The sequence below is a fragment of the Crotalus tigris genome, unplaced genomic scaffold, assembly GCF_016545835.1.
Source record: "Crotalus tigris isolate CLP2741 ecotype Arizona unplaced genomic scaffold, ASM1654583v1 scf7180000018682.9941245338:1185362, whole genome shotgun sequence".
Classification (NCBI taxonomy): domain Eukaryota; kingdom Metazoa; phylum Chordata; class Lepidosauria; order Squamata; family Viperidae; genus Crotalus; species Crotalus tigris.
The window spans coordinates 501,769-519,441 of record NW_024097143.1 but is presented as its reverse complement, the minus strand read 5'-3'; the positions used below and the strand labels follow the sequence as shown (position 1 = coordinate 519,441).

General features: G+C 37.5%; 1 protein-coding gene across 1 annotated transcript; it reads left to right on the top strand.

Annotated features, from left to right (window-relative positions):
* Nucleotides 1-2,923: 2,923 nt before the first annotated feature.
* On the top strand, nt 2,924-16,504 carry LOC120313428 (vomeronasal type-2 receptor 26-like). The gene is made up of 7 exons (XM_039355342.1): nt 2,924-3,205; nt 4,009-4,437; nt 4,556-4,699; nt 5,391-5,618; nt 10,711-10,950; nt 13,851-13,977; nt 15,600-16,504. Exons 1-7 carry the CDS (start codon nt 2,924-2,926, stop codon nt 16,502-16,504), a joined length of 2,355 nt encoding a protein of 784 aa, XP_039211276.1.
* The last annotated feature ends 1,169 nt before the right edge of the window (nt 16,505-17,673 follow it).

The following is a 17,673-nucleotide window of genomic DNA, read 5'->3' as shown; positions in this document are numbered from 1 at the left end:
TCCATGTGGCACGCTGATATCCAAATGTCCATTGAACGTACAAAAAGAGGGAGATAACATATTTAATTACTACAAGCCAGGAGATTTCCTGATAAGCGGAATCATTTCTACATCTAGCAGTTTCATAAATCCATACCGCTTCTTCAAGCCTCCAAACAACCGTTTTCAAAGGTAATTCCTGATGTGAACTTCATGCTAGTGATTAATGTTTTCTCTCTCTCTCTCTCCCTCTCTCTCTCTCTCTCTCTCTCTCTCTCTCTCTCTCTCTCTCTCTCTCTCACACACACACACACACACACACACACACACATCTGTCCTGGGCAAGTGGCCATAGTCCTCTTTTTTTTCATCAGAAGGTTTATGGGCAACTTGTGCCGTAAAAGGAGTTGAGGCTGGTATTTTGCTTTCTTCAGAATGAGTGCTATTTTCCATCTTACTTTTTGTTTTAATTAATAAGATAAAAAAATAAAGAAGCCAAGGACCACAGCAGGATCCATGGCAGGTGGCCTTGGATGTAGGATATCTAAAGACCATGAAAACATCATCCATCCTATTTAAAAAGGCATTCAATTTAGTAGAGGTGACTTCAGCTGTTCCAAAGAAAAATCCATTTCTAGTAAGTGGTTGTTGTTATTATAGTTTGACATAAAAAGTTGTTGTTGATTTGATTAGGTGAATTCAGCGCAGTACTGGCTACTTTTGGAACCTTATTTTAGATATTCAATTCAGTCACTGAACCAGGATAAATTAACAATAAAATTAAAAATTACAGTCTTCCCGTATGGAAGTATCAATCCATACAGACTGTGAGGGAAGTCACTAAAAATTAAAATTAATAATATAGAACTACAGAACTAGTTCAAGATAAAATGCTTACTATTTCACCTAGCTGATATGAACATTAAAACTTTATATGCTTTAATAATAGTGACATCTACGACATTAACTGTCTACTACAAAAAAGTATGGAAATATTATAGAATATTCTATACAATGTACTGTCTGAAAAGACAATAATAACAATAAAATTAAAATTTTATTTTATGACAAAGGAATGTTAAGTTTAATATCAAGGATTCAATAGCTAGCAATGCATCTGTGCAAGGGCAGGCTCTATCATGGCTGGTGAATTTTTATTCTTAATTTTGCAAGCTGATATGCAAAATTCAGAAACATGATAGGGTATTGTTGGAAAACATTCTGAAAGAAACAAAAAGATGTAAAAGTTATCAAAAGGAGTAGGCAGTCTAGTCAGCCTTGGAGAGATGAGAGTTATTCCATCTCCTTATTATATGAATAACGAGTATTGATTAAGGCTTCAGGCTAGAAACTGGAAGAACATGAACTCTTGTTCCACTGGTTGGCCTTGGGCCAGTCACTTTCTCTCAGCCTTAGGAAGGAGGCATTGGCAAACCACTCTGGAAAAACTTTGCCAAGAAAACTGCAGGAACTCATCCAGGCAGTCTCCAAGAATTGAACACAATTGAACAGAAGAAAAAAAAGGAATAATAAAGAAGAACAAATTTGGAGATTTTCCAAGATGCAGTGTTATTCCAGAATAATCTGCCCCAACCCTCAGATTATTATTATTAGAAGAGAACTCTACTAGAACATTGGTCTTCCCTTTTTTTCATCAAGCACATCAAAGTCACTAGATTCCTTGGAGGATATTGGTAATATTAAGGACCATCATATCAATACTGTTTTAGAACAACCATGCAGATAGAATTTATCGAGGATGATCTATCCTCAATCTTTGAATTAGAATAGAATATAACTGGAAGAGGCCTTGGAGGTTTTCTAGTCCAACCCCTTGCTAAAGTAGGCGATCCTATACCATTTCAGACAAGTGGCTGTCCTGTCACTTCTTAAAAATCACCAATGATGAAGCACCAACAACTTTCGAAGGCAAGCTGTTCCACTGGTTAATTGTTCTCACTGTTAGAAAGTTTCTCCTTAATGCCAGGTTGCTTCTCTCTTTGATTAGTTTCCATCCATTGTGTCTTGTCTTGCCTTCTGGTGCTTTGGAAAATAAGTTGACCTCCTCTTCTTTGTGGCAGCCCCTCAAATACTTGAATACTGCTATCATGTCACTCCTAGTTCTTCTTTTCGCTACATTAGCCATACCCAATTTCTGCAACTGTTCTTCATGTTTTAATCTCCAGGCCTTTAATCATCTTAGTTGCTCTTCTCTGTACTTTTCCAAAGTTTCAACATCTTTTTTCTAATGTGGTGACCAAAACTGGATGCAGTATTCCAGATATGGTCATACTAAGATTTTATAAGGCAATACTAATACTTCACATGATTTTGATGTCAAGCCTGTGTTTATATAACCAAGAATTATATTAGCTTTTTTGGCTACTGCAGCACACTCCTGGCTCATATTTAAGTGATTGTTCACTAAGATTCCAAGATCCATTCTCACAGTTATTGGTATTGAACCATGTTTCATCTAGTCTATAGCTACACAGTTGAAGGCAATTTGTGGTCAATAGGACTGTGCTTTTAATAGCAAGATCCAAAGAAGTCCATCACCTGGCATGGTCCAAAAAATGATACAGACATCTCACATTATTTTTTTGAGGAATTAATTTCTGAGAATATTTCCTGCTTTACAATATAGGGAGTGAGCTTTTGGTCTGACTTCTCCTGCTTTCCCCTTCATGGGGTCAACCAGAATCCAAAGCTGTTACTAAAGGTCACCCTGGGCTACAGCATTAGAGATACATTAGAGGGTGATGCATTCCATAACTAACTTCAGATTGTTAGATTGTCAAATTTGTGTACTAGACTTATAAGACAGCAATCCAACTGATTACTTATAAATGTCCTTAAAGGAACAGCTTCAGGAAATATGATGTGTTTTTATGAACTGAAGATGAAAACCAACTGCAGTCTCTTATCTTGCAGTATACAGAGTATGAGCTTCTGGCATGTCCTGCCCTTCTTCTTTGCCATTCATGAGATCAACCAGAATCCAAAGCTGCTACCCAACATCACCCTGGGCTACAGCATCTATGAGAACTTTTTCAACGCAAGGATAACATATGAGGTCATGATGGACTTGCTGTCTACAGGGCAAGAGAATGTCCCAAACTACAGTTGTGGAAGACAAAATAATCTTTTGGCTGTGCTTGAAGGGACTGATTCAGAGTTCTTTACTTCCATTTCAACTATGCTGGGCATCTACAAAATTCCACAAGTAGGAATGAATAATGAAGCTAATTTCATTTTGTAAAATCTACTGATAATCCAAAAGGGGTCAGATAATAAATAAAATAGTCAGATTAAAGAACACCTGAACTATTCATTAGGCATTCAAATACCTTTCTTCATTCTTACATCATTGCATATCTTGATTTTTTTTAAAGATACATAGATTACACAGAGTTCAGCTGAATGAACCTTCACCCATAGCTCATCTGAAGTGCTCTCAACCATATTTTGCATGGAATTTGCATCCTGTTCCCCCCCCCCTTCTGCCTCTTTTCCGTGTCTTCTGGTCACTGCAGTCTCATGTCTTGGCAGACAAAAACATCTTTTTACCCTTAATCCAACCAATTCCAAACAACATCTCTAAGGATTGTAATGAAAATTACATAGGAAAATGTTACTTTAAGAGAGTTTTTCCCTACTTGCATGCAAAGACAATGAAAACATATCCAGCTGACATATTTTTTCTACTGCATTCACATGATGTTCCATTTTCCCCAATCTATGATCAAAGCAAATCAAATGATATATTTTTTTAAAGCCTTTACAATACAAGAGTACAGCAAAAAGAGAAACACTGTAATACAGCAATTTGTTATTGGGGAAAGGAAAAAAGAAAATAAAACAGCATATCTAATGAAAAGTTCTGTGCAGTTGTATAACTTGGTGAATATAATTGATCAGCTGATATGTCAGTATAGAGTTAACATCAGAAAAAAAATCCCTTAGAGATAAGAACTTATTTCTGTCCTTAAAAGCAAGCAATCAACCATCTTTTGTGTTTCATCTTAGATCAACTATGGGGTCATCAGCCACATTCCAGAGCAGAAACATCATTTCCCTTTTTTCTACCGGATGAGTCCAAAACAAGAACCTCCTCACTTGGCAATTGTCAAGTTGCTCCTGCATTTCCGATGGACATGGATCGGCCTCGTTGCTCCGGACAATGAAAGTGGAGAAAAGTTCAGAAGAACCTTTGTGCCAGAAGCCGTAAGGAAAGGTGTCTGTGTTGCCTTCTCAGAAAGCTTATCCTTGGATCGTAGAGCAACGAGGGAAAAGAACATCCTTGAATATTTTAGCGACACTAAAGTGAAAAGTATTGTTTGTTACTTGAACTTTCAGGTCACATTAATACTAGCAGTGCTATTACGAGACATTGAAAAGAAAAAAATCCTGTTTGAGGAAAAAGTATGGATTGCTACAGCTTTGTCAGATTTAAATGTGAGATTATTTTACCAATTTGTTAATCTCCAGCATAACCATCTTTTATTATCCTTCTCAATTAAGGCAAAGAAAAGGACACAATATTATGATTTTAATTCACATTATTCTGCTACAGGAAAGTTTGGAAAGGCAGCATTTCTGTGTTCTTATTCAAGCCCTTTGTTGTCTAAGAAAGTTTGGAACAGATGCCTTGAAAAAGAGACTTGGGAAGTCCCATCCCCGGATCTGGTTGAAAGAATCCTGTCTGAGGATGGCTCCAGTATTTCCACAACAATCCAGGTTGTGGCCTGGGTCCTCAGTGCTGCCTTTTCCTCCCAAATGAGTAAGAGGAGGATGCCTGTTGGGGACCACCAGACACTCCAGATGGTACTGCCATGGCAGGTAATGCTTCTTCAAAATGTTGCTGATGGTTCCCTTTCCATTCTTAAATGTAACAATTGCCTGTTTCTAATATTTGTTCTGACCAAACAGATAGATTTTGTTGCTGAATCTTCTAGATTAAACCTGGTGTGCTGATTCAGGATGCTTGTGACATTAGGATATGATGTCTCAAGAAACTGGAAGGTTCTTTTCACAATTGTTGAATAAATAAGCAGTAGGATATGACAATAACCATCATGCTCTATTGAGCTTCCACCATTGTTGCACAACATGTTTGGAATCTGAGATTACGAATTTTAGCACAGCAGGCTAAAATAATAAACTAAAAAGATCTGTATCTGTGTGAGAGGGGGAGACAGACAGACATAGACAGACAGACAGAGTGGAAAGAGCCTGGAAGAAACAATGGGAGTGGGAAAGAAAGAGAGGGAGAGATGTAATTAAAGTGAAAAATATACTCTTCCTACCACATTTGAAGACAGAAGCACTAGGATAAAGTACCTCTGTTTTGACTTAGTGCTCAAATGAGAATGTATACATTGCAAAGATGATTCTCCATGTCTTTTCAGCTCCATCCATTTCTAAGAAACTTCCAGATTTACAATTTTTCTGTAAATGATGTTTATTTGGATGAGTATGGAATTATCACTGCTGACTTTAATATCATGGACTGGGCAATATTTCCCAACAAATCTGCTGCTGGGGTGATAATTGGGAATGTTGAAAAAGAAGTCTCTTCAGTCATCAAGATCTCTGTGGATGAGAGTGCCATCATATGGCCAACATCTTTTAACCAGGTAACCAAGTTTGCTTCTATGTGGGTTTTATTGTTCACCTGTTCCTATGTATTCATATATTTATAGTGTATTATACTCTATTTAAACCCCATTTCAACTCCTGCCGGGCTGCTGGAACGTGCTATATTGCATCAGCTGCAGCTAGATCTGTAAGTTTTGGGAGAATCCACCAGGAAAGTAGCGAGGCCCTGATTGGATCTCCATTATATTTATAGAATTATATAACTAAAAATCACAAACAGCAGCAGTTCATTCAGGGCAAGTGTGTCTGAGATCCCCTGTATCTAAGAATGTCTGGCTTAGTTCAATGCAACACTTACTTTGCAGCTGTCTTTCACAGCACACTTTTCAAACTTGGAAACTGTCCTATCTGTAAACAAATCACTAGCCTACAAGGACAGATCATTTACCTAGGGTCTGTAATCCGTGCTCTTCGGGCAGAAATTAGGTGTCCAGTTCAGCCCCTCTACTCTAGTAATCGTCCGTGCTATCAGCCCCCTTTACCACAAAGATCCTGCAGGAGAAGGGCAGTGTGGACAACCGTGGGTTCTGGCAGGGTGAGAGCTGTAGACCATAAACACCAAGCGTTCGCTATGTCCCTGCACAACAGTTACAGTGCCCTTGCTGACCTTAATAGGGACATTAAGGAGACAGGTAAAGGTATTTGTGAAGATAACTCAAATAAGCAGAGGATTGTGGTCCGAGATGAAGAACTAGATTTTGACAGGGAGAAGTGTGAATCAGGTATTGCACATCAGTCATGCAAGAATAGAAAGGCACCCAAAAAGAGAAGCTACCTTCTGGTAGGTGATTCAGTTATAAGGGATGTAAATTTAGGAAAGGACACAGAGGCTTCGAAAGAGGTCAGGTGTCTTCCAGGTGCTACTGAAAGTAGGGACAAGAAGCGTATTTCTAAAATAATCAAGAATGGCAGCAAGGACTGTGATGTGGAGGCTATTGTACATCTTGGCAGTAACGATCTGTCCCAAAAAGATGTACTCTCTGTGCAGAACGATGTCCAGAGCTTGGGGAAGGAACTTAGCAGAATAGGCTGTAGGCTTACTTTCTCAGAGGTTTTACCAGTGTATAAGGAGCAAAACGGAAAAGGCCAGCGCATAGCACAATTCAATATGTGGCTAAAGGAGTGGTGTAAAGGGGAAGGCTTGGGATATATTAGTCACGATGTCAGTAGCTGGTCCAATCAAAAGATGTACAAAAGAGATGGTTTGCATCCATCAAAAAAAGGGACTGAGTTACTCGGCTATAAATTCACAGATTTTCTGGAGGGACATTTAAACTAAACAGCGGGGACAGGGAGTTAATTGATACGGAACAACCCTGTCCCCGGCAATTTAAAAATTATAGGGCTATCAGTGCATGTAGCATAGATGTGTGTATGGACAAGAATACCAACCTTGCTATCAAGCAAAATGAAGCCTCTAATAGCGAGTGCCACATAAAGTGCACTAACCAAATAGGTGGTAAGACAATAGGGGAACTCAGGCACCACACAGGTTATGTAGGAAGGAAACACAGGGCCATTCACAAAGGACTCAAATGTTTATACACCAATGCACAGAGTATGAACAGCAAACAGAGTGAACTAGAAATTCAGGTTAATGAGGACAGATACGATATTGTTGCCATTACAGAAACATGGTGGAATGAAACCCACACATGGAACACACAGCTAAAAGGATTTAAATTATTTAAAAGAAACAGACCAAATAAAAGAGGAGGTGGAGTTGTTCTCTATATAAGAAATAACTACATCTCCACAGAAATAGAGCACAACAATGATAAAAACTGTCTTTGCATTTGGGTCAATATAAAAGGGGGGGAAAATGACATTGCCATAGGTGTATACTACAGACCACCCAACCAAACAGAGGAAATAGATGAACTTTTTGCTAGTCAGCTAACTAAAGTATGTAGGAAGCACATCACAATAGTAATGGGGGACTTTAACTACCCTGACATCAACTGGGAGACAAACTCCACACCAAGTGGAAGATCAAACAGGTTCCTGGCAAACCTAGCAGACAACTTTGTCTCCCAAAAAAGTAGAGAAGGGAACTAGGGGATTAGCCATTTTGGATCTAATTCTCACTAACAGAGATGAAATGATAGACGGTGTTGAAGCCATAGGAACCCTGGGAGGAAGTGATCATGCAATATTAGAATTCAACATTATAGAAGCACAACCAATAGAACACAGTCAAACTAGAGTCTTGGACTTCAAGAGAGCTAATTTCAATAAACTTAGAGAAGGCTTGGGAAGGATTCCATGGATGAGAATCCTCAAGGGGAAAACAACTCAAGAAGCTTGGGAAATTTTGAAAAATGAGCTAATAAAAGCACAGTCTAGCACAATACCAACAAAGAGGAAAAATAACAGCTCTCAAAAGAAACCAGCATGGCTGCATAAAGAACTCTCTGACAAATTGAAAGATAAAAAGGACAAGTATAGAAAGTGGAAAGAGGGGAACACAACTAAGTCAGAATATCAGCAAATAGCCTGAGCCTCCAAAGATGAAGTGAAGAAAGCCAAGGCTTAAAATAAACTAAGGCTTGCGACCAGAGTCAAAAATAACAAAAAAAGCTTCTTTAAACATGTAAAAAACAAGAAAAAAGTGAAGGAAATGATTGGTCCATTAGTGGGTGAAAGTGGCAAGAAGGTGACAAGCAACAGGGAGAAAGCAGAACTATTTAACTCGTTTTTTGCATCTGTCTTTACACAAAGGGAAAAAACAGACCAACCTATCAAAAATAGTGCCATAAAAAAACAAAATAGAAACACAAGTTAAGATAGGCAAGAAAATGGTAAGTGAGCACCTGTCCAGCCTAGATGAGTTCAAATCACCAGGACCAGATGGATTACACCCCAGAGTTCTCAAGGAACTGGCAGATGTGATATCGGAGCCACTGAACTATATTTTTCAAAGATCCTGGAACACAGGGGAACTACCAGAGGGCTGGAAAAGAGCTGATGTAGTTCCCATCCTCAAAAAAGGAAAAAAAATGGATCCAGGAAATTACAGACCTATCAGCCTGACCTCAATACCTGGGAAGATCCTGGAAAAGATAATCAAACAACAAATCAACGAACACCTAGAGGCAAACGAAGTCATTACTAAAAGCGAACACGGGTTTGTCAAAAATAGATCATGCCAGACAAATCTTATTGCATTCTTTGACCAAGTGACAAAATTAGTGGATCAGAGGAATGCTGTGGACATAATTTACTTGGACTTCAGTAAGGCATTTGATAAAGTAGATCACACCCTACTACTTGACAAGATAGAAAAATGTGGGGTAGACAGAACCACCACCAGATGGATCCGTAGCTGGCTGACCGGCCGTACTCAGCGAGTGGTCCTCAATGGAACTGCATCTATATGGAGGGAAGTGTGTAGTGGGGTGCCCAGGGCTCTGTTCTGGGCCCAGTGCTCTTCAACATCTTCATTAACGATTTGGATGAAGGGATAGATGGGAACTCATCAAATTTGCAGACGACACCAAGCTGGCAGGAATAGCCAACACTCCAGAAGACAGGCTTAAGATACAGAAGGATCTGGACAGACTTGAACACTGGGCACTAACTAACAAAATGAAATTCAATGGTGAAAAAAGCAAGGTTCTACATTTAGGCAAGAAAAACCAAATGCACAAGTACAGCATAGGTGGCACCCTGCTCAATAGTAGTAACTGTGAGAGGGACCTCGGAGTCCTAGTAGACAATCACTTAAATATGAGCCAGCAGTGTGCTGCAGCTGCCAAAAAGGCCAACACAGTGCTAGGCTGCATTAACAGAGGGATAGAATCAAGATCACGTGAAGTATTAATACCACTCTTCAATGCCTTGGTAAGGCCACACTTGGAATACTGCATCCAGTTTTAGTCACCACGATGTAAAAAAGATGTTGAGACTCTAGAAAGAGTACAGAGAAGAGCAACAAAGATGATTAGGGGACTGGAGGCTAAAAAATATAAGGAACGGTTGCGAGAATTGGGTATGTCTAGTTTAATGAAGAGAAGGACAAGGGGGGACATGATAGCAGTGTTCCAATATCTCAGGGGCTGCCACAAAAAAGAGGGAGTCAAGCTATTTTCCAAAGCGCCTGAAGGCAGGACAAGAAGCAACGGATGGAAACTAATCAAGGAGAGAAGCAACCTAGAACTAAGGAGAAACTTCCTGACAGTGAGAACAATTAATCAGTGGAACAGCTTGCCTCCAGAAGCAGTAAATGCTCCAACACTGGAAGTTTGTAAGAAGAGACTGGACAGCCATTTGTCCGAAATGGTGTAGGGTTTCCTGCCTGAGCAGGGGGTTGGACTAGATGACCTCCAAGGTCCCTTCCAACTTTACTACTATTACTATTACTAATTATACTGTTCACTGTGGATTACAAACGTTGGTAGACCTGGGATTTCAAGAAACATCTAGAGACAGAGATACTCCTGGCTTGGTGAGTCTTACTGATTGGTTTAAGATTGGCTGGCCATTTTGGATTACAAACATCAATTGATTGGCAACTCTTGGACTTTGGACTCTGGACACGGGGCTATTATAGACTTTATAACTACTCCTCCAAACCTGATACTGACAGACAAAACTGGACTACAGTTTTCGTTTTTTTTGTAGCAAGTCAGACAAGAACTATAAGAATTACATAACATGATTTTAAATTTAAATTGTGTACTGATGTATTGAATACGAGATCTGGGGTTTTTTTTCAGATAAAGATACTTTCCAGGGAGCACAAAAGATTGATGATAGAGTAACTGGAGGGGGAATAAAAAAACAGAGTATCCCAAACCTTGCTAAAACTTTTTAAAAATCTGCTTCAGCACCATCATATGGGTAGCCCAGCCCAGTATATCAGAGATTGATTGAAGCCATGATTCAACAAGAAAGGAAATGAAAACAACTTTGCAATCAATTCAGGAAGCAATCATTTCACAAAAAGAAGATACAAGAAGACAAGGAGACAAGAAAGAATTTGGATAAGATAAATGAGCAGGTCTTCAATATAAACTCACAATTACAAAATTCTCACCGAAGATTACAAAGAATGAGCAAAAAATCTAGAAAATGGAAGAAACTGAGAAAAAGATGGAGGAAAGAAAAGAAGAAAATCAAAGATTAGCACAGGCAAATAAAAGCTTGGAAGATACAATCACAATACTGGAAATGGAAAACGCGTCACACTTTTTAAGACTACAGAACATACCTGAAGATAAGGAGGAAGTCCTAACAGAAATGATTACTAATTTGTTTGTTGAGGCACTAGAAGTGGAAAAAAATGAGATGAAAGGAGAATTGGATCAGGTATATAGAATTAACTCAAGCTACACAAGGAGACATAGACTCCCTAGGTTCACGTTAGATTTGTGAAAAAAACAATGAGAGATGAAATATTGAAGAGAGTAAGAGATGAGCCACTGATGTATAGAAAAAAAAGAAATTGTGGTTCTGAACAGATCTCTGGGAGGATAAGATATTCTCAAAAATACTACCAATTTTTGATCATAAAATTAAATGCAAAAGGAGTGAATTTCAGATGGTTGGTCCTGGAGGGAATATTAATAAATTGGGATGTGAAAAGATATGGATTGGACTCCATCTTCTATGAAACATATAGAAATTTTCTTGAAGAGAAAACACAAGAACCACAAGGGGATGGGGAAGATGAAATACAGAGAAAGTTAGTAACAGAAGAGACACCCATGCAAAGAGAAGAAGAAGAAGAAAAAGAAAATACAGATCAAGAAAGAGAGTAGGTGATAAAAGAACAGAGACAGGAAAGATCCACTAGGTGAATAAAACCTAAATATAAGTAAAGAAGATGGAGAAAGAAAGAACAAAAAACAAAAACAAAAAACAGAGAAGAATTGAAGAAACTGGAATTAGAATTATAAATACATCCACAAAAGAAAATTGTGAAAAGAAAAATGGAGACAGTGAAACATAAATTAAATTTAATAGAGTCAGAAGAATTAGCTCTATAAATAAAAAGGGTAAAACAAAACTTTTTGGAATATAAAAACAAGCTGGGAAAATGGTTGGCATATAAACTGAAAAAAGAAAGAGAGAAGAAACTGATAATAAACTATAAGATAAGAAGGGTGACTTCCAATTTCAAACTGATGCAATTAAAAAAACAAAGCATTTTATGAATAATTATATAATGTAGAAGGAATTTCTCAAGAAAAAATGATACAATACTTGGAAAATGCAAACTTACCAAAAATACCAGAAAACCTAAAAAATATATTAAATGAAAAAATTACAGTGATGGAAGTGATAGAAGCTATAAAAAAACAGAAAAACGATAAAACCCCAGGACCGGATGGGCTACCTGCAGAGGCTTTACAAATGTCTACAAGATACATTAAGTCTACCAATGAAGGAAGTACTGTATGTAACAAGATATTATTAGAGGCCAAACTACCAAACACATGGATGGAAACAAGTATTACTTTAATATCAAGAGAAGATTCAGGTTTGTCACAGATAAAAAAAATTATAGACCAATATTATTATTAAATGTGGATTATATTTTTTTGCCTCAATAATAGCAGAGAGATTGAAAAGGTTCTTGATTGAAATTACTACTGTTAGATTAGCAAAAATGTTTCAAAATATGTCTAGCAAATGTTGGATATGTAATCAAAATCCCGGTACATATTATCGCTTGTGGGGGACATGTATAGAAGAAAAAAAAAATGGACTAAAATACATACTTGGTGAGAAAAAATGTTAGCAAAGCATATAGATTTTAAACCTGAACCTTTTTTACTAGGCATAAGGCCAGAAAAGTTTGATAAACAAAATGTATATTTAACAATACATGGATTAACTGCAGCAAGGATTATATTATTATTAAATGTGGATTATAATTTTTTGCCTCAATAATAGCAGAGAGATTGAAAAGGTTCTTGAGTGAAATTACTACTGTTAGATTAGCAAAAATGTTTCAAAATATGTCTAGCAAATGTTGGATATGTAATCAAAACCCTGGTACTTATTATCGCTTGAGGTAATACAATGTATTAACTGCAGCAAGGATTGTATTTGCACAGCACTGGAAAAATGATATAACACCATCGAAGGAAGTGATAATTAAGAAAATATTGGACTGTGCAGAAATGGACAGGCTCACATTGAAAATCAAAGGAAAAGAAGATACAGAATAATTTTAAATACAGAACTTATTTCATCAATGATTGGAAAAGTGGGAAAGAGAGTAATAATTTAACCTTTATGACTAGGCAAAAACCAAGCCAGACAACACGTTGTTCCTTAAGCACAAATGAATTGTAATGAAAGAAAACTAATAAAATACTTTAAAAAAATCTGTTGCTTTTGATGGGAATACCAGCATTGTTCTGGTGTAGAATGGAAAACATGTTGTTGGCTAGCTCAAAGCTGCTTGTTGCATGTAAGGAAACTTAGGAGCATCACAAACCAGGGAACTGGCCTTTGACTTTGAGGGACTTATGGTAGGGCATTTTATTCAGTGGAATCTTTGGTGTTCTCTGAGCTTGGTTGTTTGTTTGCAGGTAATTTCATTGATTAATTTCCCAACTAAGTAACATCATCAATGCCTGATGATAGCACTGATAATGTTATCTACTCAGATAATGAAATATCTGCAAACAGGCAGTCAAAACCAGAGAGCATCAAGGAGTTTACAATTCAACACTGAGTTACACAGATTTTCTTCTGTTGAATCATTCAATGTTTTTTTTTAGAACTGGAGTCTCCTTTGAGAGTGAGTTGATAGTAAATTGAGATCTAAGAAATACATATTGTAAGAAGCCAGAGGAAATGTTGCCACAGATGGTGTTCTAGCAATTGCTAAGATAAGATGAAGTAAGCCTTTGCTTTCCATGCGTTGGACTAGGCTTTCCATAGTTTTGTAACATTGACCAGTTGGCTGAATCTGATAGGATCTGAAGCCCAAATGCAGAAAAATCTCAGGATAATGATGATTGAACTGGAGAGTCAGCAGCTTTTTCTGAACATTAAGGGGACTCTGAGATCATAGCCTGCTGAAATGAAACTGCTAGTGGAAAACTTTCACTAAAACAAAAATATTTTCATTGTATTTGGAAAAAGATCTTGAAAGTACCTTCTTGAATTCATGAACCCACTTTGGTGCTCACTTCCATTTTTAGAAGTAATCCCCTCATTCATATATTTCTCTGATTTTTCTTTCTGTTCAGAAGGCCCCGTTTTCTAGGTGTACGGAAAGTTGCCTCCCAGGATATACCAAGCTGATGAGAGAGGGAGAACCAGTTTGCTGCTATGACTGTTCTCCATGTATGGAAGGAACCATCTCTGTGCAGGAAGGTAGGTAATTCAAGAACAAAGAGCAGCACTAGTCTTTTATTCTAAGGATAATATAGTAGTATTAGGAATTGCACTTAGACTTATATATTGCTTCATAGTGCTTTACAGCATGCTCTAAGCAGTTTACGGAGTTAGCATATTGCCCCTCAAAAATTTGGGTCTTCATTTTACTGACCTCGAAAGGATGGAAGACTGATTCAACCTTGAGCTGGTCAGTATTGAACTCCAGGCTGTGGGCAGAGTTAGACTGCAATACTGCATTCTAATCACTGTGCCACCACAGCTCTGGTATTAGCAAGATTTGTTCTCGTATACCAATATGCTACATCTAGACTCAGGAAACAGACTAAAAACACTGCAAGAACTGTTCAGTGAAGGTAAAATTCACCATTGTGAATGTTTTCACAAGTTGCTGAAACAATAACAAGCAATTTTGAAAAAGATTGAGAGACCTTAAGAAATATGACAGCATTTGAAACACATATAGAAAACAAGATTTATGATTAAGAACCATATATAAGTTTCTTTTTGAAATACAACATGGAGATGGAAAAAAATAAACATTATTATGATAAAATGGATACAAAATGTCAAACAGTTGATCACAATACAAAAATGAGAAGAGCTTTCAAAAAGAAAAATACAGAAAATTCACACCAAGTTATAATTTAAGGGGAAATTGCTGCAAAATGTTTTCCAAGTGTTCCACAAATACACCAAGAATTGCAAAATAAACAAATAATAGAACATTTAAAGTTGGAAAAGCCATGATAAGAAGGAACATTTTATCATCTGTAGTGGTTATGCAGAAAAACCTCAAAAGCATTGGAATGAAATACATCAAATTATTCAGAAAAAATCCTATACAAAATGAACCAAAATCACAAATATTCTTTATAAGTATAGTTTAAAAAAAAATGCTAACCCTAACCTGAACAAATTTTTGAGAGAATTGGAAAAATAGATATTTTGTCAGTGATGTCAGATTGGGAGGTCAATTTGCAGAATATAAAGCAATAATATAATTGACAATGCGTACAGCAGTGATTCTTGGCAACATTAAGTCATGTGGACATGAACTCCCAGAATTCCTTAGGAGTCATGGAATTCAGGGAATTGGGGAACTTTTAAAAAGAATAGCTCTCATATGTGGAACACATTGCACAGCAGGATATATTTAAAGCTTTAGAACATAATTTTTAACTAGAAACTTTTGAGATGAATCAAAACTAATATCAGATACCAGCAAGAATCTTTACACTTTAAAGTAAAACACACACAGAGAGAAACAAATAGATTATGTGTGGAAGTTGTGTTTGTATGTATTGTGTTTATTCTACTCACAGCTTGGGGAAATAACAAAAGGGAAGAATGTTTTCCATAAACATAATCAACTACTTTATTCATGCTTAGTAATTAAGCATTTTTCCCTTGCATTTCATTATTTTAATAATATTTTTTTAAAGAGAGAGAGAGGGGGGGGGAGAGAGAGAGAAAGAGAGAGAGACAGACAGAATCTTTATTGCTCTTTATTGCTCTATCTACATTCTGTTTCTGGTCGGTTGGTCATGATGTGCTGAATGTCATTGAACCACTATTTAAAAAGCAATTGTGTTTTCCAGATGTAGCCCAATGTGCAAAATGTCCAGATGACCATTTCTCCAACGAGAAGCGGGATCAGTGTGTTGCCAAAGTTATAACTTTCCTGTCCTACAGAGAAAACCTAGGTGTCATCCTGGCTGTCTTTGCCCTTTTTTTGTCTCTTACCACTGCCTTAGTTCTAGGAATTTTTATTAAATATCGAGAAACTCCCATAGTCAAAGCTAACAACCGTGATCTCACCTACATTCTGCTGATCTTTCTCCTGCTTTCCTTCTTGACTTCCCTTCTATTCATTGGTCAACCCAAGAAAGTGACCTGTCTTCTTCGACAAACTGCCTTCAGTGTTGTTTTCTCAGTTGCTGTGTCATCCTTGCTGGCCAAGACTATCATGGTGGTGATGGCATTTCTGGCCACAAAGCCAGGAAGCAAAATAAGGAAATGGCTGGGGAAATCTTTGGCCAATTTCATCATCTTCTCCTGCTCTGGTGTTCAGGTGGGCATCTGTTTCATATGGCTGGGAATCTTTCCCCCATTCCCAGATTCTGATTTATATTCCCAAAAAGGGCAGATCCTACTGCAGTGCAATGAAGGTTCAGTCATCATGTTCTATTCTGCCCTTGGCTACTTGGGCTTTCTGGCTTCCATCTGTTTCTTGGTGGCTTTTCTAGCCCGAAAACTACCAGGGGGCTTCAACGAAGCCAAGTGGATCACCTTCAGCATGCTGCTCTTCTGCAGTGTTTGGGTTTCTTTTGTCCCCGCCTACCTGAGCACCAAAGGAAAATACATGGTGGCTGTGCAGATCTTCTCCATCCTGACCTCCAGCCTCGGCTTACTTGGCTGCATCTTTGTCCCGAAATGTTATATCATCATTCTGAGACCTGACATGAACGCGAAGGAGCATCTAATGATTAAAAACAATGAGTGATCTTGATTTTGACAGTTATATTTTATCCACATTATTGCTAAATTAAAATAAGACATTGTAAACAGTTATTTGTTCAAAGAATTTTTTCTTTCTCCCATGTGATTAATCTTACTATCAATAAATCGCATAGTGAAATTTATTGATGTTTCCTCCACCAATTTAAAACCATGTCATTTGTCTTCTAGCCTACATTTCTCAATATCCATTCAATGTACGAGATGCATACATAAGAGAGGAGAATACAGTGTTGTCTCATTTCTTTGCTGATCTGGGATCATACTGTTTAACTCTGTTCTGTTCAGAGTCTGGCTTCGAGTCCTTGTGTAAATTTTTTAAAAGGACAAAGAGATATTGTCAGATTGTCATTTCTCAAAAACATTCCATAGCTCAACATAATTTCTTTTAATTCTTCATTTATTTTAAAAGATTTGTATGGCCACATATGTTAAGATATATTTTATGTTTTATAATGTTCAAAAGCCATGATTTTAACCAGTGAAAAAAGTAAGGTTCTACATGTAGGCAAGAAAAACCAAATGTACAGGTATAATATAGGTTGTACCTTGCTCAATAGTAGTAACTGTGAGATGGATCTCGGACTCCTAGTGGACAATCACTTAAATATGAGCCAGCCTTGTTCTGCAGCTGCCAAAAAAGCCAGCACAGTGTTAGGCTGCATTAACATAGGGAGAGAATTAAGGTCACGTGAAGTGTTAATACCACTTTACAATGCCTTTGTAAGGCCACATTTGGAACACTGCATCCAGTTTTGGTCACCACGGTGTAAAAAAGAGGTTGAAACTCTAGAAAGAGTGCAGAGAAGAGCAACAAAGATGATTAGGCGACTGGAGGCTAAAAGATGTAAGGAACGGTTGATGGAATTGGGTATGAGACAATCAACCAGCCCCAAAGAGAAAAAGACTCCAGTACACCTCCACTAGCAATCAGCTCTCAGATCAGCATAGATAACTTCAAAGTCAACTTCAGACCTACAATCAATTAACAATACCCCAATCAAGAAAATGCCAAAGAGCCATTAATAAACAGCCCAACCATAGAATCCCTAAGACCATTCCCACCCACCCAGACAGGCAAGACACCAGAATATAAACTGACAACAAACAGCTCTCCTTACTAGCACTGATATTATTACCTAGTTAGGGTAACTT

Excerpts from the sequence above, each read along its gene's own strand:
- LOC120313428 (XM_039355342.1), top strand. The coding sequence starts at position 2,924 with ATGAGCTTCTGGCATGTCCTGCCCTTCTTCTTTGCCATTCATGAGATC. Across the intron at positions 3,206-4,008 it reads GCATCTACAAAATTCCACAA|ATCAACTATGGGGTCATCAG; the intron begins GTAGGAATGAAT and ends GTTTCATCTTAG. Across the intron at positions 4,438-4,555 it reads CAGCTTTGTCAGATTTAAAT|GAAAGTTTGGAAAGGCAGCA; the intron begins GTGAGATTATTT and ends ATTCTGCTACAG.